At 39.0% G+C, this 22748-nt stretch overlaps 1 protein-coding gene across 1 annotated transcript in view; it reads right to left on the reverse strand.

Annotated features, from left to right (window-relative positions):
- The window catches only part of Ccdc192 (coiled-coil domain containing 192), a 196592-nt gene that overhangs the window by 138580 nt on the left and 35264 nt on the right, over window positions 1-22748 (reverse strand). Inside the window, exon 4 of the mRNA XM_052155292.1 lies at window positions 1470-1601. Coding sequence (XP_052011252.1) covers window positions 1470-1601 — 132 coding nt within the window. The remainder of the gene's footprint in view (window positions 1-1469; window positions 1602-22748) is intronic.

Here is a 22748-nt window from a genome sequence, read left to right on the forward strand (position 1 = left end):
ACCCACAGTTTTCAGGAATTCATCACTTTACAAATTAAAAACATATGTGTACTGGATAGTATGTTTCAACTTGATACAAGCTAAAACTATTTGAAAGGAGGAAACCTCAACTGATAAAATACCTCAATAAGAAGTATCTATAGGACATTTTATTAATTAGTGATTGGTGGGGGAGGACCCAGCTCATTATACTTTCTGCCATTCCTGGGCTGGTGGTCCTGGGTTTTATAAGAAAGCAGACTGAGCAAGCTATGGGGACCAAGCCAGGAAGTAGCACCCCTCCATGCCATCTGTGTCAGCTCCTGTCTTCAGGTTCCTGCCCTGTCTGGGTTCCTGTCCTGATTTCCTTCAATAGTGAACAGCAATATGGAAATGTAAGCCAAATAAAACCTTTTCTCCTTAACTTGATTTTGGTCACAGTGTTTTGTCATAACAATAGTAACCGTAACTAAGACAACACATCGAACTTTAAAATCCATTATTTTATTTTATAGAAATGAGGTCTTCGTAAGACCAAACCTCGAAAACTAAGAAATACTTGTTCAGTTAATATCATGTACAAAATAGACTATGCAGCTAATATTGTCCCTAAAGGTGTATTATCAGTAAAAGCTTAAAATGTAACTTAAAATTCTAATCTGTCAATGTTCACAAGGAAATAAAGTTACCTTTACCAGATAAAAATGTTATATTGACCCCCATTAACTCAATTTTGAACTTAAAATTTTTTATCAATGCTAAAGTTTAAACTCAGGTCCTTGTACAGTCTAAGCAAATCTCTATAATTAACAGATTTTAGGTTAAAAGTTTGGGCTTTGTAACTCCCAATGAACAAGGCCCAGGCCCCGATCCCAATACACCAATTAAAGGAAATAATAGTAAACAGAAGAGAAAGGAGATATATCAAGCACGGCCACCTTGGCCTCCAGTGACACCCCCTGCCCTGTCTGATTCTGGAGTACCCATGTGAAACTAGAAGGCAAGGAGTCTGCATAGGGAAGCACTCTAGGTCAAGATGTGGTCCACCCAACACTGCCCCAACACTTCCTCAGCTGCGTCTTGTCCTGCATGGTGATCTTCCCCTCCATGAACCTGTTAATTTTAGAATGTAACCTCACTCTTGTGAACAACTGCCCTCATCTGAAGGGAGTGTTTTTTTTTTTTTCTCCCAGATTTTGGTATTCTAGAATCCTAGGTGACTCTAGGTTTAGATAATGACTTTTCTCAGTCTTCAGCCAAAGAGACAGAATGCAGTCAAAGCTGTACATTTTCCCTTATGATTTTAGTTTCCCATGGGTCAGAGGGACAAGTCAACACTTTTAGTAGAAGTAAAGCTACGAAGAAGTTCAGCTTCAAGTACTTGTTACCAGTGAGTGTGAGGTCCAGCCATTTAAATGAGAACTTTCAAACCAGCAATGACTTGTCACATATGGTTAAGTAATAAAACAGATGACCTTTCTTCCACATACCTTATCTTTCTCAAGAACCATGTTTTCATACAACTCTCCACCAACATTCTTTCGGTTCACATCCTCTAGCCTTCCCTCCAGCAAGGAAACTTTCTCAAGAAGTTGTGATTTTGTTGCTTCAGAAGCTGTAAGCTAAAGATACACTGTTGTCAGGACATGGGATTCAGTGGTACTTTAAAGGCTCCTCTTAAAGGGTCGACTTAGGAATGAACTGTCTTCTACTAAGGTCTGTTAAATCTTTCCATAAAGGGCTTCTGCAACGTTCTGTACAGATGACAAGCAATGTGAGAAAAAGGGAAATCCTATTGATGTCATTACTTCTAACCTGGGCAAGCCAGGTAAGAACACAGTCAGGAGACATCTCCCTTTGAGAGGCTCTCAGCTCTCACCTCCTGGGCGTTCTGAGGTACCTCTCTATTGGTACAGCTGCCTCTGAAACCCATTCTGTGATCACCCCTGAAAGTGTACAGCTCTCCACAGAGTGTATGGGGTCTCACTCCCTCAAACACCATCAGAGCAACCATGTTACAGGCAGAGGGGAAGGTTGGAAGTTAAATGTTTCAAGTTTAAGTCTTATTAAAGCAGGATCTGTGCAAACATCTTTGTGCTTATTCAACTGTTCCAATCCCTCTTGAGGGTGTGGTGTGATGCCTCTAGACCCTCAGAGACCAGGCTCCCTGACTGGCTCTTCCTTACCCTCAGACAGCTCTCTGTGCACTATCTCTGAAGCACTCAGTAGCACCCTTGATAGTCACTGGAATCTCTCTGTATCTTCTGAAGCATAGATTATCTCTCAGTATCTCCTTCACATTTTCCTGGATGTTACTGCAAAATATACTTTTTTCCCTTTAAAAACCAGTGCTTTTAAGTAGTTAACCATATGAAGAGTGCTATCTGAAAGGAAATGGGTGAGCTAGCATACCTTACACTACACATGGGCTTCCCTAGTCTATCTACTCAATCATTCACTGAACACAAATTTGTTCAGTTGGAACTCAACACAGCCACTGTGTTATGTGCTGGGAATCCCTCAGGTGCATATCCAGGGCCAGAAGAAATGTGCATTCCAAGAACTGTTGGTGATGCCTTTCCATTCTGAGCTTTATGGGAGACTTCATGTGTTTTATGGCCACTAAGACAGTTGACTCTTGGGCCTGTGGCTTGGGATGTGGTCTGGCTTCTCTGAACCCACTTCTGTCTTTTTAGAGTAGACTAGATAATCATGTGGACTCTGTGTCAAAAATCTCAGTTTTGCTAAGTGGTTGAGGTGAGTTGCTGGGCCTCTCATTTCCCTTTGCAACAATAGTGGAGAAGAAAAGAATATTACCTAAAGCATTAAAACTATGTGTGTTCACAAAAGAGCAGCACTCAGCAGGAAGCCCACAACATATTAAGTATTGAATATTATGACTCTTAATGTTCTTCTGCCTTCTCTAATCACTATCAGCATCCATTCAGTTTTTAAAATACTTTATTATTCTCGAGGGTTTCAAACACTGGATGATCATATTTACTCCCTCCAATAGCATCCCACATCCACCCCCGATTTTATACCCACCCGATTGTATGTCCTTTATTCTTTATTTTCTTAAAAACCCATCAAGTCCAGCTAGTGTTGTTTTATACTCTTAGGGATGTGGCCTTCCAAAGGAGCTTGTTGGACATACTATGGGCCACACCCTTAAAGAAAACTAAACCTCCCTCTCCCAAAAGCTATGTTCTCAGCTAGGGGTAGGGCCTTGTGCCTCAACTCCACCGTGCTGGGATCACGTCTGGCTTGATCTAGGGCAGTTTTTGTTCATGCTATCACAACTAGTGTGAGTTTGTATGTACAATGAACTTGTTGTATCTGGAAAACACTGCTTACATGTAGTCATCACTGCCAGTGGTCCTTGTATTCTTTCTGACCCCTCTTCCACAATGATCTCCCAATTCGGTTTGTTTACTTTTTGCCATTATTAGAGAAAACTTCTTTATGGGATTATTTTTCCACAGTTAGGTACATTTTGTTCAATATCCTGTCTGACGTGTAAAATGTCTTGTTTTGCTTGTAAATCTATTTTCAGTTGTTTAGAGTCTCAATTCCTTCACCAAACAATTATTTATTTGCTCATTTGTTGCAAAAATAAATTTACTTGCTCTACATAGGAAATAGAAGATTAAAAGTGAAAGTATTATTCTTTTCTTCAAAATATATTCACATTTTAACTGGAAGGACAGACAATTTAAAAATAAATATCACACAATGTGGAACTGTATATATAAATAAATAATGAAGAACTATATCAATAATTGTTTACATTTATTATAGATTTACTATGTAGCAGACATTTGGCAAAACCTTTTACTTTTAAATTATTCAGCATCCCAGTTTCATTCCTTGAGAAGTTTACACTGCTGTTTTTCCCATTTTACAGACAGTAAGTTGCGCTTCAACCAGATGGAACTTTCCTTTGGAGATGTGTTCTCTTATCTACTAGATATCATGGTATTGTAACCATCCTACAAATGCCAGGCAAGCCAGGAACTGGATGGCCCACACTTGAAGGAAGAATAACAGGAAACCAGATTCCCGAGGGTAACATTGGCATGCTTTATCATGAGACCTTGACGTTCAAGCCACTCATAGCCAACAGTGAGGCATACTGAGAAGAGAATACCACTAAAGAAGTGTCCGAGGAGTTGGGTTTTCTAGCATTTGCTACTGTTAAGTATTCTGTGATAAGTTATGTGATCCGCGAATTCTGTACACTCAATCACAAATCAGAAGCTTCCAGGGGGTGGGGGGGAAGCATTTATATGTATCTTGTAGGCACATGGTGATATTTTGTAGATACGTTATATTGGATGCTATCTGTAAAGGTTGTTTTACTCCATCACCTGGAACCCAATGTATATTGCTTTGTGTGTATATGTGTCTGTATGCATGTGTGTATGTATGTATATATATATATATATATATATATATATATATATATATATCCCTTTAAAGACTAAAGGACTAGATATTCAGTGGTGAATTGACTTGTTTAAGACCTCACAGCTAATCAAATGGATTAGAGTCAGACTACATTGGCCTGCCTCCAGTCACTGGGCTCTTGGCCCTTCTCAGCCTTATCTCTGAGGCTGCCTATCAAGATGAGCTCTGTGAAGTCTTTCTCAGAATATTGGCTCATCTACATGAGGACTTCACTTTCTCTTCTACAAGTAAGAAATCTCTCTATCTGGCTATCACCTTCCTTTTAAGGTAGATATATCCTTCTTCTTTGTATATAACAATTTAATTCAGGCTTAGCATAACTTAAAGAAGTCTTCATTCAAAGTCAGGAGATTCATGTTTGAGTGCTGGGCCTACAATTCATTGATACTCTGATTTCAGTGTAGAAGGCTGCGTCTTACTACGCTACTTCATGCCTTGACAGATTAGTTCCCCCACAAGTTCAGACTAAACTACAAATCTCCAAGGGAAATGAGCAGAGAATTCGATGAACACTGACCACAGTGCAGGAGGTAGTATGTGGAGGACCCCTGAAATCATAGTCCTGAGAAAGTGGAGGCAGGGTGAGCATGAGATGAAGGCCTTTCTTGACTGAACAGTTGGCTTGAGGCAAATATGGGTCACATAAAATCCTGTCTCAATACAAGCATGCAAATAAAACCATATTAGCCTACACCAATCTTGGCTTTGAACTTTCTGCATTAACTTTTTGAAATGTGTGTCTTGGTTATTGTTATGTATCATTGGCTCATGAAAGCACAATAGAGGGGTTTATTGTTTTCTTCTCATGTGGATGGTTTGTGGCAAAACCTGGTAATTTACTGTTATTGTCTAAGATGTATCTGTGAACCTAATTACTGGCAAGACAATTGGTAGCCCCTTCCCACTTTGCAAACAATAGCCATGAAACAAGCTGATAGAAAGGAAACAAAAGAGAAAGAGATGTGATGGAAGGAAAATGAAAGTCCCATCTAACTTAGCAGCAGTTCTGTGCTTGAGAAGAGAGTGGACAGCATCTGTCCTGTAAAGGACAGGCTTCTATAGACCCTGAGCACCAACTTAGCAGGAACATGTGACTCACCTGCTGAGGGATTAACATTCAAGTGTTGTCCTGAAGACAAGGTCCCGCCCTTCTTCTCAAGATTCCAAATTGTTGATAGGAGATGATTACAACAGCACTGACATTAATGTGATGGAAAATGTATCATATATACAAGTGAAGTTGTCAAATAATAAAATATTTGAAAAAATTGTAACTTGAGAAGTTAAAAGTAAGCCACATCTATTGTACCACAGTGAGGGTCAAGCGAAGGTATTGGTGCTTTAGAGTAATATTTAAGTTGGATTGAAATTAGAGGATGGCAGAGGAGAAGCTGCAAGAAACTAAAGTAACTATTGAGTGGGCAAAAGAGAAAGGAAGGTCAGAATTAATCACTGAAGAATTTTATAGAATCCAGGACACTTTCTGTTTCTAGAAAAGTCCTTGATAAGAAGTGCTGATATCCAAAGAAATCTCTGTCATATCACTAACTGCAGAAATAATAAAATGGAACATCAGTGACCATATAATAAGGCATATAGTCTTTGCAAATTTGGTGCAAAAAATTACTAAGTAAATGAACAATTGTCTTCAATGAATGATATGACCGATTCTTAGGGGTGGAAAGATAAGACTGACACCTAGAATCTTAACATCACAGTAGTTAGCATGTCTAGTTCTCAGTAAAACTACTAACCTTCAACATATAATATACATTTTTCTTTGAGAAAACTTGTTTATTAAAAGAACTCGACAGAAATTGTTTAGGGGATCCTAAAGAAAAAATGCTAGACTTTCTGAACCCAAAAACCTGATGGTTAGTTTATGTAAATGTACTCAGAGCTAAAAGCAAAATAAACAATGAAAGCCATGGGTAGAGTAGCAGTAAAGAAAATCTGGAGAATGATGTGTAAGTAAACAGGAAAAGATTATAAAAGGGAGCCAAGCAGAAATTAAGACTTACTTTAGTGAAAATCCACTGGAAGGTGTGGTGTAGGCTGGCAGATGGAAGAGCCAGAAAGCCAGAAGAGGGTTCTCTTTATCAATTTCAGGTGAGTATAACAACATCTACTATAGTCTGCATGTTTAAAGCAATCAATGTTATAAATGAGACTACATGCATCTCAAATTGGTCACTCTAGTCTCTTCTATTTCCTAGAAGAAAACCATGTCATCTTAGGTTATTCCAGATTCATGATTATCTCTAGATCTCTTTCCCAAAGTATTAGGATCTCAACACATCGGGACAAGTTCAGATCTTTGTATTCTACATCTAGCCACGCCTAATTCACATTGTGCTTAATGCAAATATATATGAGCTCAACAGCTCCACAAACTCTCAGCTTGCACAACCTTCAACTTCGACATCTGAGTTTCATCAAAGTATCATCTACATCTCATATTAGTAAGATTCAAAACAGTTCATCTGGAAGAAATATTTGTCTCTAGCTGGTAAACCCATCAAGCCATTTATATGCCTTCAAACTATAGCAATATAGCCAAACAGGCACAATCTATGCATCCCCAGTCCACAAAGGAAAAAGAAGAAAGAAGAGATGAATCCATGAGCCTGCAAGGCATGAGAGTCATTCTTTGATGATGTGCTATGTTTCCGTTGCACGGTGCTTGATCCTTTGCAGCTGTGCACAGTGTAGGTCATAGCCTGAAGACTATGGTGCATAGAAGTCGCATCTCCAGCCCTCTGCCACACAAGGGCCAGAGTTTTACCACATGAGTCTAGCTCTTAAGTTCTGCGGTGCTAGCTTGCACCCCAATAGTTTCAGGGGACCCCAGCATCATGGCTTCTTTGTCTCATTGTGACTAAGGATAACATATGCATAGCTTAATTGTCTGTTCTGTGGAATCTGAGAAATCAGAGACCCTCCTCTTCCTTTCCATCCTAACTCCATCACTTGTAACTGAAATTCTTGCTATTCCTGTTGAGGGTGCTGAGTAGGTCCGTGGTTCACACTCATCACTATCTCCTTAAAAGACAGTTGCATGGCAACACCCTTGGCATTTTCTGCAATATAAACAAGCTGAGAACTTTCTGTTCTTTGCTTAACAGTTATTTTTCAGCTTGCTTTCTCTCATTATCTGCCTCTTCAACACTTAGGACTCTTTCCAGCCAAATATCCAGTTTCATACAAACGCTGACATGTTTTCCATTTCTCACAACAGGCTGTGAACACACTTCAGCCAGGATCATCTTTCCTTCATTTTAAACACCATGTTTATCTTTCCCTCCCACGACCCTGTTAGAATCCTTTATTAATATCCATATTTTTACCAATATTCTTTCATGATGATTGGTCTTCTCAGAAAAGATGGAGCGTTCTCTCTGGCTCTCTGCTTTTCTTTCCCAGATCTCATCAAATCACCTTGGGTAGTCATTTCATGGTAGTACCTACATTCCTTCAGTACTGGGGATGTAACTGAGCCTAGTACAAACCAGCAAGTACTGTATCCCTGATCTATGCCCTCTCAAGATCTACTTGTTAAGCACTTTCCTTAAAATTTTCAAGCCATGACCCATCATGGTGCTCCAAATCTGTTTCTACCATTTTAGGTACTTGTCACAATAGCATCCTATTTTTAAAAAAAGCATTTTTTTCGAAGCTAGAGAGATGCCTCAGGAATGTAGAGCACTGGCTGCACTTCCAGATGACCAAACATTCAGCTCTAAGAATTGTAACATTGTAACTAACAACTGTGCACAACTCCAGGGGATCTCACACAATCTTGTGGACGCCATGGGCACTGCATCTGTGCAGCTCACAGACATACATAAAGACAAAGCACCCATATGCATAAGATAAACATCGACCAATCAAAATCATCTCTGAATTTTCACTTATGAAGTGTCTGGACGTGAGTGTGGATGTGCAAGTGGCGGTTAGAAGGTGACCAGGAGGATTCTGTTCTCTCCCTCCACCTTGTGATTTCTAGGGAATGGACTCAGAGCCATCTGCCTTGGTGGCATGCACTTTGATTTACTAAGCCATCTATCTGGCTCACTATTTCATGATACCAATTTCTGTCAGTAATTCTCTTAGAATGTAAACACATATTCTATGGTCTGAGTGGCTTAAGAATTTATATTTCACTGTTGTGAAGTCTAAGGTCAAGATGCCAGTTTATTAGTGATAAAGAGATTCTTCCTCTGCCATCTCTCTCTTATAGACTCACATGGTGAGGGGGAGATCGTGTCTTCCTTCTGCTATAATGTACTAATGCCACCACGGGGATGCCATTCTGATGAGCTCATCAAAACTTAATTGCATCACAAAGGCTGCAACTTCAAATATCATTAAATTAGAGATGCAGCATTTTACATGTGGATTCTAGATTGGGGGACCTACATCCCATGAGAATTGCAATAGGGTACTGGGACCATCTATTGGGAGGAGCACAAAGAAAGTGAGGAAATCCAAGAGGCCTATGAGATGCTATCAACTGCCCTAATACATATTTGGGGGAAAATTGACATATGTTAGTTAAAACTAAACTATAAGAGAAAATCAAATGGTTCATTAGAAGTTATCACACAGAAACAAAGCACAAAATGCCATAAAATGCATAAACAACAAAGTGAAATGCATATTTCATTATTTATACTACTTTAACTATCAGTGGATCTAACTTCCCAGTTAAAAGGAAAAGACTGAAAGATATGATCAAACAATATGCTGCCTACAAGGGACAGACTTAATATTCAAACAGCTTAGAGGTGAAGGACAAGGCACCATGCCCATGCAATAGCTAAGAGCCACTTCCTATTATGGGCCTGTGAGATATCTCAATGGATAAAAGTACCTTGTTGCCAGTCCTTACAGCATGAGTTCTAATCGAAGACCCCCACATGTTAGAAGGAGAGAATTGACATTCTTAAGCTTTCTTCTGATTTCACTTACACTGTGATACACACACACACACACACACACACACACTCACATGAAAAAAATAAATGTAATGAAAAATGTTTGGGATAGTGTTCTTCTGAAGTATTTTTATTAAAAACAAAGTCATTATATGTTAATTAACAAAATATCATTTCATCAAGGTTAGAAGATTAAAAATGAACCAAACAGGAGAACCAAAGTATGCGAAACAACCGTAACAGTATTTAGGGAAGAAATTGTAGTTTGGCAAGGTTAATTAGAAGATAAAACACACAACTGAAGTGATGAACAATAAGCAGTGACATAAGAAAATTAAAACCAAAAAATCTGTCTATGATAACATACTGAAGAACACATCCTAGTGATACACTTAAACAATGATGTGAAAGGCTGGTATATTAAAACTACAAATGTTACTGAAAGGAATGACATAGACCTAAATACATGGAGAGATATCCAGTGTTCATAGATTAAAGGATTTAATACTGTTAAGTTGCCAAAAAACCCTTATAAATTAAATGTAGCCACTATTAAAATTACAGTTTTTATTTCAGAATGAACAAATTGATTGTTTCACTCTTATGGAGTCCAAAGGAACTCAATTATCCAAAATCATCTTATAGAAGAAGAAGATGTAGGGTGAACACATCCCAATTTCAGAGCTTACACAGATCTGTAATAGTCAACATAGTGTCAGACTGGGACAAGGACAGACATACGAACTGATAGAATATAATTATGTCCAAAGACCTAACAGATTTTTTCCAGTATATCAAAAAAAATTAATATGAAGATTTTCTTCAAAAAAATTATTAGGACAACTAAGAAATATATTGCAAAAACCTGGTGTTGGACCCCTATCACAATTTATATAGAAATTAATTCAAATTAATTAATGACTAAATAAGCAAAGCTATAGATTTATTTGGTGATAACATTCTACTGAATGTTCAAGATTTTGTACTTGGCAATGCATGTCTTAGAGTTTCTGTTTCTATGGCAATATACCATGACCAAAAGCAAAAGCAACTTTGGAGAGGAAAAGATTTATTTGACTTTCATATCTTAATAACAGTCTCTCATGAAGGAAAATCAAGGCAGGCACTCACAACAGGAACCCAGAGGCAGGAGCTGAGTCAGAGGCTAGCAGGAAAGCAGCTTCTTGGCTTGCTCCTCATGGCTTGCTCAGCCTGCTTTCTTACAGAACCCAAGACCGCTTGTCCAGAGGTGACACTGCCCACAGTGAACTATCCCTCTCATATCAATAATTCATTAAGAAAATATCTCACAGGCTTGCCTACAGGCCAATCTGAGTAATTTTAATCCCTGAAAACTCTATTTTAGTAAAGTGGGCAAAAGATAACCAACACAATTAACCCTTTCTCAGAATAACATCAAATTTCCTCAAAACTCAAAAGCATAAAAAACATTCAAGCATAGAAATACACATATGCAAGTATATATATATATATATATATATATATATATATATGTATATATATATATACATATATATATATAAAGTACTGAATATGAATAACAGTCAACCATCAACTTTATTGCTTTATCAAACAATGCTGCCTTTTAAAGTTGAGGGAAAAACAAAGCCATGTCACAATCAACGCAACCTAAGACAGTTCATGATCAAGGCAGCAGAGCAGAAACCAGAAGATACTTAAAGGAATACTATGTAGAGGAAGTCTCCATCACAAGAGTGCAGGAAAGAATAAATTTCATGAGAGGATTAGGTGGACAAAGGACAGCAGAGAACTGTTACTCTACCTCTCAATAAATGTTCCTTGCTCACCTTTATAAACAAGGAAAGGAAAGGTAGGACTCCATCAGGTCCAACAAACCCCTATTAGTAGGAAAGAAAAAAGGTACAAACAACAATCCAACCAACAAGGCAACGACCAACAAAATCACAGTAGTCAAGGAACATCTCTCAATAATAAATGTAAATGGCCCAAAGTTGCCAGGAAAGAGAAGCTGACTGGTTGACTGGATTTAAAAACAAAACAAAACAAACCAACTCGATCCAACTACCTGTGGTCTCCAGGAAACAGATTTCTCTCTGATAAGGACATTTACTGGGTGAAAGTCAAAAAACAGAAAGCAATCTTCAAGTGAATAGTAGTTGAAAAGCAGGTTGCATAGCTATTCTGACGTCTGATAAAATAGCCTTCAAACCAAAAAATAAGTTGCAAAGGATTAAAAACATCACTCTATGCTAGGGAATCGAACAGTTCACTGAGAAAGTATAACAATTGTAAATGCATATGCACCAAATATCGGCATGCCCACTTTCATAAAAACAAAACAAAACAAAACACTACTGGACATAAAATGTCAGTTTGGTCCTGGTACAATGCTGGTGATGACCATATGTTGCCTTCATTTTCAAATCTGTCATCCAAACTAAAGACCAACAGAGAAACCTTTGAGTTCTATTGCCCCAGCAGACATAGACAGTACTTCATTGAACACAAATGGAGCTGACATTCTTCTCAGTATGCCCTGGAGCCTTTTCTGTAGCAGACCATATTCTATGCCAAAAAACATCCTACCAAATACATAGAACCAATCCCTTTTTTCTGATAGCTTTTTACTTGTTTATCCCTTGAACCAAAACCCAGCTAAAATGCAGAAGCCACATGTGAAAAGGAGCTTGGCTTTGCCTAGCCCAGCACTTAAATCATGGCTGAAATAAGCTGTCATGTTTGTCTGACATGCAAGTATAAGTGACTGTTTAAGAAATGGCCATATGAGACGATAGAGACACCTGAAGCTCGAAGACAAGAATTTTACCAGAGTTTTGAAACAACTCTGTTTCCAGGCTGTTGTCTCTCCTGCATGTGGTGCTTGGCCTTGTTACTGGTATCTTGCAAGGTGGTACACATTTGCTGTATAGAAGTGGGTAAGGCAGAAGTGAATGGTACTCACACTCTGGCTTAGTACTCCTGACTGACTGAATTAACCCTGAAGCATCACTCCTCTGACCTTGCTGTTATGTGAGATGGTAGCCAGGCTTGTCGCATTGTTAACTGAGTTTATGCTTTGTGAAAAGTATCCATAATGGATCAACAGAGGTGTCCTTCATATTTCCAAAGGCCACCCTTTTAAATTTTATCATCTCTTTTTGCCACAAAACTTTTGCTTGGGCTGACTTTTCTCTGACATCACCAGGTTCACTCTATGTCTTCTATATTGCCCTTTCTAGATGTTTATGCTCAGCATATGAAAAAATAAATTGAACAATGTCATTGAGCTTCTCCCTTCTTTCTTCCCTCAGTTATCATTTCATTTCCTGCTTCTTGCTCAGTCAAACATCTTCAAGAAAGTATCCATTCATATTCTCTTTTACAAGAGACACAAAATTGATCTATACCACTGGAGAGTCAGAGGTATGTGGTGTTTCATTCATAAATAGACTACAGATTCAAAAGGAGTCAATACACCCTATCTCTTCCTGTTTCTATATCTCAGCACTATGCCTGTGCTGGCCCCATTATTTCCCAATGGAAAACTAGCCTTCTTCACACAGCAGAGATGCTACCTGCTTACTTACAGACTCAATAGTGAGACAATTCATTTTCCATGCAGTATTGTAAAAGGACTCTTCTTGGCATCTTAGGCCATATAATTTATCCTGGATCAATCTTTACAGTCAAGGAGATGGGCTACTATCATTACCTGGACTTAACATCATATTCTTTAAGATTGGTTCTTCTAGCCATGAGCACCATGATTCATAATCATGGGTTATTATGACACTGGAGTCTAAAAGTGGCAGTTCCAGGAATAGGCCAATTATGGCCCCTCATGTGGACAGTCAGCAAAGTTACAACATTACTCTATGTGCATGTACACACTGTCTTGCTACTTTTCTACTGCTATGATGAGACTCCATGACCAAGGCAACTCCTAGTAGCAAGAGTTTACTGGGGTTTACAATTCTAGACAGTGAGTCCATGAACATCATGCCAGGGACCATGGAATCAGGCAAGTATGGTACTAAAGCAATAAATGAGAGATTACAACCTGACCCATAAGCAGCAAGTAGACACAGAGAGACATTGGGAATAGTATGGGCTTTTGAAACCTCAAAGTGACATAGCTCCTCCTACAAGGTCACACCTCCTAATGCTTTCTAAACAGTTCCATTGACTAGGACAAAGTATTAGAGCATATGAGCCCATGGAAGCTATTCTTATTCACACTCCCATACAAACATACATATATTCATATACACATATGTTCATTACACAAGCATACATGTATACACATACATATGTGCATGTACAAATGTGTATACACACATATGGTCTCACATGCATTGCCCAACATGTTCTCACATAGTATGATATATATATTCTGTACTTATTACAAAATGTACCGACACCTTCCCCAAAGGAGGCACAACAAAATCATATTAACGTACTTTATTAGGACTCACACTCAAATCTCCAAGCCGCTCTCACTCATCCCATGGAATCACAGACACATAAGAATCCTTATGACATGGCATTTCAAAACCAAATTTAAAATGTGTCATGGCTAATGTGCCCAATATATAGAGAAGACAGGGCAACTTGGGCAAGGGAAAAGAATCCGTAGCTGTCACCAGTTGTGGCAATTGCCGTGTTGTACTCCTCATATGGAGAAAGGCTACTTTATCCTGGCCATGCAGTGAGTAGACATAGAATTACTGCTTGACTCTGCTCTAACTGACCGTTGGGAACCTTCCTTCTCTTCTTCATGCCTGTATATGAGAAAAGAACTAGGGGATTTCTTTCGTGAAGTGTCACTGATTTCTCAAGACCACTTCAGTTGTACTTCAGAGGCTTAAAGCAATTTGGCTTTAACATAATTTGCTGATTCATCTCACCAGGAAGTAGAGACACTCCTGTTCCTGAAGTCTCTAAATCCTCTGTTAGATTTTCAGAGATTTCTCCCTCTCCTGTCATTGGCCCCCTACCTCTTCTTTCTCTCCTTTTCTGCCCATCCTTCTCTTTCACCTCACCCCTTTTCTTTCCTAATACACATACATATCATTATGTAAAAAGTCCCCAGTTCTAGGCAACAGTCTCAATTACACTTTTCTTTGAGTCTGGCTTCTCCCCTCCTGTTCTCTACTGGTTCTTACTGTGTCAAGTTTCTACCATTCTCTCTTCAGCAAATACAGTGCACTCTTTCTGGCCATTATATTTAATCTCTCAATATAAAATATTGCACATCTGAGGACCCCATGTCTCTTTAAACACTCTCTTCTTTCTGTCTCCAGGACATTTTTTGGATTTCTCCTAGAGCTTTGGCTGGACTCTGTCTGGTATTCCAGTCTTCTGACTATAGAAATCAAAGGGATTGGTCTCGGCACTGCTCTCTGCTTTGTGCACAGGCATATAAAGACCTATATATAATCCTGTTGACAATCATGGTTTAAACACTACTTATATGTTAATGACTCTCAGTGTTTTTTATAAACAGCCACTTGATTTTCACTCATACATATACATACATATTGAGAAATTTGCTTAATATGTTACTTGATCATATACTACGCATGTTGGAATTGCTGAGCTCAAAGTGGATCTACTTGCAACCAGTGCCTTTCCCCTCTTAGAAAATGGAGTTGAAGCCATGGAGAAATTTAAGACTAGACATTTATCCAGCCATCAAATGCAATTGTTACTACTGTTGAATGTGGAATTATAGGTTCATTTATCATTTCTTGTCTACGTTCCTAGATCTTCTGCTCCACAACCTACACATAGATTTTTAGCAAGTAATTGTTTAAACTAGATTTTTCACAAAATTGCTCAAAACCAAAATCTAACCAAGTTTTGCAGAGCTCAGTTTATAGAGGAAAAAACTTTGAAAACAAAGGGTACCCATGTGCTAAGTGCTTTACATGCTGATCTATCTAGACCATTACTACAGATTATGCAACTCTGAAGCAATAAATAAGAGATGAAATAGAGATACATAATAGTTCCTATCCCACCTATGGACAGGAGGTAACCTGATACATGGAGATCCACTTTAACTCACAAAACAAATTTGATCTAATTTAAACATACTGTTAAAGAAGTGACAAATTCCCCATCATATCCTGAGTCTTTGACCATTGATAACAGATGTTTGAATTCATTAAAGATTTGCCTTTAACAGTTTTTTTTCCAAGCACTTCTGTGTTTATGTACAATTAAAATAGTACTTCAGGACATAGTTGAGAGCAGAGTTACTCTTGTGTTAGGATATCAGAGCTGCTGTAAAGAGGGCCACACACTGGGTGACATAAACAGCAGGATCATGTTTGTCTTCTGATTGTCGAGATTGAAGGTTGTGTCTAAGCGTCAGCAGGATTGATTCCTCCTTTGGGCTATGAAGAAGAATTGATTCTGTTTCTCTTCCCTCCATGCTGGTGGTTTATCTGGTGCTCTTCTGCTGATAGAATAATCCCCTTGATGTCTGCCTTCATCTTTGCATGGCTTTCTCCCACATGAACGTCTACAGCGACCATTTCCACTCTTAATCGGGGTTCCCATCATTTTAAATGGAAACCTTGCTCACTCTACTAATAGGCAGCCACATCTCAGCCAATTATATCGACAATGAGCCCACTTCCAAGTATAGCCTTATTCTCAGCTACACAGAGTTAGAATGCCCACAAATGAATTTTAGGGGGACACAATTCAACTCATAGCACACCCAAATTATTTGAGAGGTGAAACCCCTGCACAATACAAAACAACTTAAGCTATGAGTGAAAATGTAGAGAAATCTTCACCTCAAGGCCAACTAGTAATGAAATGTAGAGGTCCAGCCACAGAGATTCCAAATTTTCATTTAATGTGCATTGGTATGTATGGGTGTGGGCATGTGTGCACACACATGCAGATAATACTAGAGAGAAATGAAGAGCCATGGGAAAAGATAAGGTGATTAATCAATTTGGCTATGAAGGTTAGTATTTGGATAAAAAAGTTAAAAAGCAGTAACATCAAGTTGTGAGGCACTGAAGTCAGCTTATGAGACACAGTATAATTAAAGCAAACAAACACATAGCTATTCTTGCCAGGCAGAAAGTGCCCAATACATAAACTCGAATGAACTAGAAACTTCTCTAAATCTTATATACTCAACTCACAATCTTACCCATGGGCAAACAAACAAAAATTCTTAAAGACTTTCTGTTAAAAAAAATTATGTGCTCTACCTTGTAACACTACAATGTAAAACAGTGATTTTTTTTTTGTAGGTTATGTGCCTTGAACTCAGAGACTCCATTTTAGAGACAGCATTTAAATCCATTTTGAAAACAGAAGCTCTTTACCTTGGTGGACATACAAATAGCACTGTTTGCCTGGCATCACTCACAAGGCACCTAATGATACGTAACAGTCTTAAAAGTTACAACTACACATGAATCTGTCTGGACCTGCCATTCACTTATCTGCTTAATCAATCACCTGGGCCTGGCCCTGCCCTTTACCTCTACAGTTTCCTCCACATCAGGCTTCTGTAGCTCTGCCCTGACTCTGTAACCCAGGTCTTAGGTAGTATAGCAAACCTCCAGACTTATCTTGTTGTCCTGTTCTTGAAGAGACTATCTTTGTGTATCTGTGAGCTTCTGTCTCTCAGGCTTCTAGGAAACTTATTGAACTCTGCTGTATAGCCCTATAATCCCTTTGCAAGTGTCCTGTAACAGAGATGATAGGTGATAGGTAGATAGATGATAGATAAGATAGATAGATAGATAGATAGATAGATAGATAGATAGATAGATAGATAGAGGTAGAAAATAGATAAAGTTATTGTGTCCTCTGTAATATGGAATCTGAGAGTTGATACTAGCAATTAAGATTGGAATAAGTACCTGTATTTGTCTTGTCTAGGGATAGCAAGGAAAGTGGAAGTATTTGGCATATTGCTGTCAACAAACCTCTATAACACTTAAGCACATGTTCCTGATGCATTCTTGCATATATATATATATATATATATATATATGAATATATGTGTGTGTGTATATATACACATATATGTACATATGTATATATGCACATATATACATACACACACACACACATATATATATACACATACACACCTGTATATATATGTATATACATATACCCATTCACATACATATATATGTATACACACACACACACACACACACACATATCCCTCAGGACATCCACCAGGCTATTCATCCGAGAGTCTTACAAAACTTCAAGGCATTAGGGAAGAAACTCTGGTCATGACTCAAAAATTTCTTGTCTACAAGACTATACCGCCCATAAGTAACTGATTGCAGATTCACCGTAGGGACCAAGAGCCCATTGTTAGGACACAGAAAATCTCAAAACTGGATATATTTTCAAAGCAACTTCATGGAACATAAAGCAAGTACTCTCTGACGACAATGACAACAAGCCTTGAGAGTTGCCTTCCTGCTCTTCAGTTTGAGTAAGATGTATTTTGATACCTTTGATTGCCCCTGCCACCAAGACAATCCCTGCCCTAAAATCCTTATTTGTCAATTTGAGGGAATTAATGAAAGTTAAATAATTTCAGGAAATCCCCCTGAGGCTAAGAACTGCAGAGTGGAACTCGTGAATGAAGAAAGCAACAGTTCCAGATGACGTTTAAAGCCGGGAATGGCTGTTTCTACCGGGATGGTCTCACCACTACTTCAGATTCTCTGAAAACCCCAAACTAAAGAGAACAGTCAAGATGAGGACTTACTGATAAATTATGGGAAAAGGAGTGAGGAAGACTCTGCACGCTCCGTCATAGGATGACACATCCCCTTTTGTGACCATGAGAAGCCCTGTGTGGTACATCTAAGAGGAGACAAAGCAGTGAAAGGACAGAGTCTGTGGGATTTGTTTCTTTGTTACTGGATACCAGACAAACACAGACACAAAAAAAATTGAAGCAACAGTTAGACATCCCAAGGTGGATACAGACAATATGAAACACGCAGAAGTCCTGGAGTCTGAAATGAAAGTCTAAACCTGTTCAATATTTCTCCCTTAGCATGACCAGACAAGAGTTTTCTGTTGTTTGTTTATTTTGTGTTCGATGTGGACTCTCAGGAGTTTTCATCATTGGCCCCTGTACACTCTCCCGAGAAGTCAGTTATTTTCAACAAGCCACCCTGACTCTTCAGGAGTGCGCCAAAGTAAGGCACACTCCATGGAGGTAATTTTCCTTGAACACTCTCCTACACCACCATTGAAACGAAGACTCTGGCAGCCACCTCAAGCTACATCAGCGGGGCTCTGACCTCCGCTTGCCTTACACAACTCTGAAAAGGGCACAGTTCATCTCTGAGTTGAACATGCTCCCGTCGGTATCAACAATGCAGTATCCACTAAGGGCATGTCTGAGTGGGCCAGGGTTGTGAAAATATGCTTAAGAAGCTGAGACAGGCAGTGGGAGAAGAGAATTTTCTAAATGGGGAGGACAAAACAGCCTCTGGAAAACTTAGATGCCCAGTCTAGTGGGAAGGAAAGTGGCTTGGAAAGGCATAGTCTCCCGGTGTGGGTGGGCCTTTTAGGTCTTTCAGGGTCCATGGTCTATACCTGGTGAATAGGAACATTTTCATTTCATTGATTCTCTCTTACTAATTGGGTAGATGTTTCTTGTCCCACGATTTAGTAGTCAGTAGCCCATGTTGATGAGCAAAGGAAGGGATTCAATTCCTGCTTCAGGGTCCTGATTAGCATTATTTGGTGTATCAATAAAACCTACTTTAATTTCCTTGCACTTTATATAAAGAAATTTCAACCTTGGGTCATGATCCAAAACAAAACATGTTCCTAAATCATAAGCTACAGAGTCATAAAGCCAGCAGCTTTTGAACATTTTTTCCTGAGAACCTTTTTGTTTTGTTTCATAATTTGTGGCAACTACCTGGGGCTAGTAGGGGCAATTATCTTAGAAGGAAACCTACTACTGCCCCTTCACTAGACAGGCATACTTTCTAACTGCATTATAAAACGTATCCTTATACCCACAGACAAATGTGGCTGTCACCCATCATCAAAGAAGTCTGTCCTTTCAACAGAAAGAGGCCATTACAGAAAATCACAACTGGTCAAAATGCAGAGATACTGCCCAGCCCCAGGGGATCCATCTACAACACAACTCCTGCACCTAAGGCCAGAAAGACTATAAGCACCAAAGGACCAGGAAGTGTGCTATGAGATGGTTCTCCATAACTGGCAGGGAATCTAAGTGATATGGCTGCCTAAACAAGCCCTTAACAATGAATGGCACCATCAATAGGTAAGCTAACATGAAAGGGGAGAAACTCACAGGGCCTCAGCCCTAGACAAAGAACTACGACCAAGTAGACGAGACGAGAAAAAACTAATATCCTGCAAGGAAGAGCTCCTTAACTGGTTATCTCACACCAAGTGGCCATACCTGAAATATATACATATGAGTTAGAAAAATGGACTCACTGGGTTGTATTTATAGGGTGTGTGTGTGTGTGTGTGTGTATGTGTGTGTGTGTGTGTGTGTGTATGTGTGTGTAGCAATATAATCAAAGAAAAAGAGGTCATGAATTTGTGAGAGAGTAAGGTATATACCTGGGAGATATTGAGGGAGGGGTCATAGGAGGGGCTATAGGAGCAAAAAGGAAGGGTGGGAAATTGTGTGATTATATTTTAACTTAAAATAAATTTAATTTTAAAAATCTGGGGACTTTTAATACTCTTAAGTAAATATTGAGGCTCATAAGAATCTTTTGTTATATTGGTTTATCTACTGGTGTTTGCTATATTAATAGTGAAAACAAATTTTTTGAAAAATATTTCCACTGGTTCATTTCAAAATAATAAATACCGCATATGCTAACATAATAACATATTTTAATTAAGACCAGCTTTTGCAGTCGAGCTCAGTGGTGGCCACCTCTACTCTCCTTTCTCAGAGGCAAGTGGCTCATTACAGATTCAAGACCAACCTGGTCTACCTAATTGAGTTCCCAATCAGTCAGGCCTATGTGGTGAGTCTCTCCCTCAAAAACAAACAAAACAAAACAAAACAAAAACCAGCATCACCACTACCATCACCAACAACAAAAACAATGTTAAAAGAATGGCATTGTTTTCCATTTTCCAAATCATAATATATTTCTTTGTTAATATAGGTGATAGCCAGATTTTCAGATGTGCTTCTCTGTTCAAAGGGTTGTGTAGACACAGGATACTGGTGTCTCCTCAGAAGAAGATGGTAGTATTAAAAACTCAATAACTTATTGATCATGTAAATAGAATAGCTCTACATTTGAAGATAGCCATACCCAAGGTCCTTGGACCCATTTATAAAACCATCCCCAGACCGCTGTTTGCTGTTATTGTATCCACTTAAATAGCTTCACATGACTGATATTTGTATAGTTCCAGATATAAACAGAGAACTGTCCCATGGTTGGCAACAGGATCTCTATACCCAAAACACAGAGTCATCCAGCATTTTCTCCCTGAAACTCTTGGGACTAAAAATGAGTATGAGAAAAAAAAAAAAAACTATGTCTAAGAATGGGTTTAAGGCTACCATGCAACTTCAAAGGCTGAAATCTCTAAGATCTAAATAAGCCAAGACACAAACCTTGATGGATAAACATCACATAGCATGAGTAGTAAGAAGCCTCCATGGAGCCTTTCTTGGGAAACACAAAATCTTTTCATGTAAAGATTCCCATATAAGACAGTGAACCTCAAGTCACAGCCGTCTGCATCTGGGAGACCAGGCTTGAAGCCCACTTTTGCTTTTTGTTCATCACTAAGCACTACTGCTAAGTATTTCTTGTCTCTGTTCTCTCCCCGTTATCACTGTCTTAGATCCTCACCATTTTAAAACTAATTGAGAGAACTTGTTGGTCTTGCAGAGAACTCAGGTTTGGCTAACAGCAATCACACGGTGGGTCACAACAACCTATAGCTCTAGTTCTAGGACATCTGCTGTCCTCTTCTGATTCTTGTGGGTACCAGGCACACCTGTGGTACACTTACGTATATGCATACAGAAACTATACATTGATTTGTCCTTCTCAGGAGCCTCAGCTTTGTCTCGTAGATACAAATCTGAAGTTGCCCCAACCCACACACATTTCTCGATCCCCAGTGCCTGCATGTCAACACCAGCTGCTGTGTTGTGACAGAAAGAAAAAGTCAGGCTTGCCTGATGCCAAAGCTTATGTTCTCCTTTGGGAGAAGTGGCATGTAAAAAATCTGGAAAGGTTTCTTGAGGCTTTCTGAATCAGGAGAAAGGATAAGGAAAAAAACATAGGAAGAGAGCAGGGAACTTCCCAACAGGGCCAAAGGCAAAGAGTGTGCTAAAATTTGATTCTGAGGAACATGATCTTTTTGTCCTAAAGAGAATAGGTGTATAGTAAAGATATTGTAAATGGTGCGATTCTATAGTTGAGAGAACTTGTTGGTCTTGCAGAGGACCCAAGTTTGGTTACCAGCAATCACATGGTGGGTCACAACAATCTATAACTCTAGTTCCAGGATATCTGCTGTCCTCTTCTGATTCTTGTGGGTGCCAGGCACACCTGTGGTACACTTACGTATATGCATGCAGAAAACTCATACATATGAAAAACAAGAGCCAAAGGGGGGAAATGCTAACAATAGTTGTCAGAGAGTGTTGTAAGACAAACTTGGAGAAACAAGCATGAGATACATTAATGAACATGGAGTTGACTCTGACAGCAGAGAGGTGCTAAGTTTGGAATTTAAGCTGAGAAGAAATGTGGGGTGTTGACAGGTTTTATGTCAGGTACAATGCCGGTAAGTCACTAAACAAGAGCTATTATGGATAAGTCAGGAGTTCCTGCCACAGAGGTTGGCCTGAAAGGGGGTGATAATGGGGGAAACAGGAAAAAAATGGATCCAAGGACGACCTGGAAGGCATAACTCAGAGTAGCATGAGCCAGCTGTCTTCCAGGTTTAATATAGCCAACTGCTCGCTCTCTCTCTCTTCAACTGTCAGTGGCTATGATTACCCAAAGGAGACCTGAACAAGGCTGGGACCATTAACTTTCCTTCTGAAAGAGGGGCTCTCTCATTGAACAATCTAACCTTCCTTCTACCAGAAATTAATTTTCATTCCATTAATCAGATTGTTGGGTATAAATTAGCTAATGTAAGAGCAAAAGTTCAAGTCCCAAAAGATGGGAGATTTTTACTGATAACTTATGGCATAACTACCTGTAAGTTGACTATGCTTCTATAAGGAACCAATCACTCAATGGTTTACCAAGGGACTCTTGAATGGAATTGTTTAAGTCTTTTGTTGGTGTCCTGTTT

The sequence above is a fragment of the Apodemus sylvaticus genome, chromosome 13, assembly GCF_947179515.1.
Source record: "Apodemus sylvaticus chromosome 13, mApoSyl1.1, whole genome shotgun sequence".
NCBI lineage: Eukaryota > Metazoa > Chordata > Mammalia > Rodentia > Muridae > Apodemus > Apodemus sylvaticus.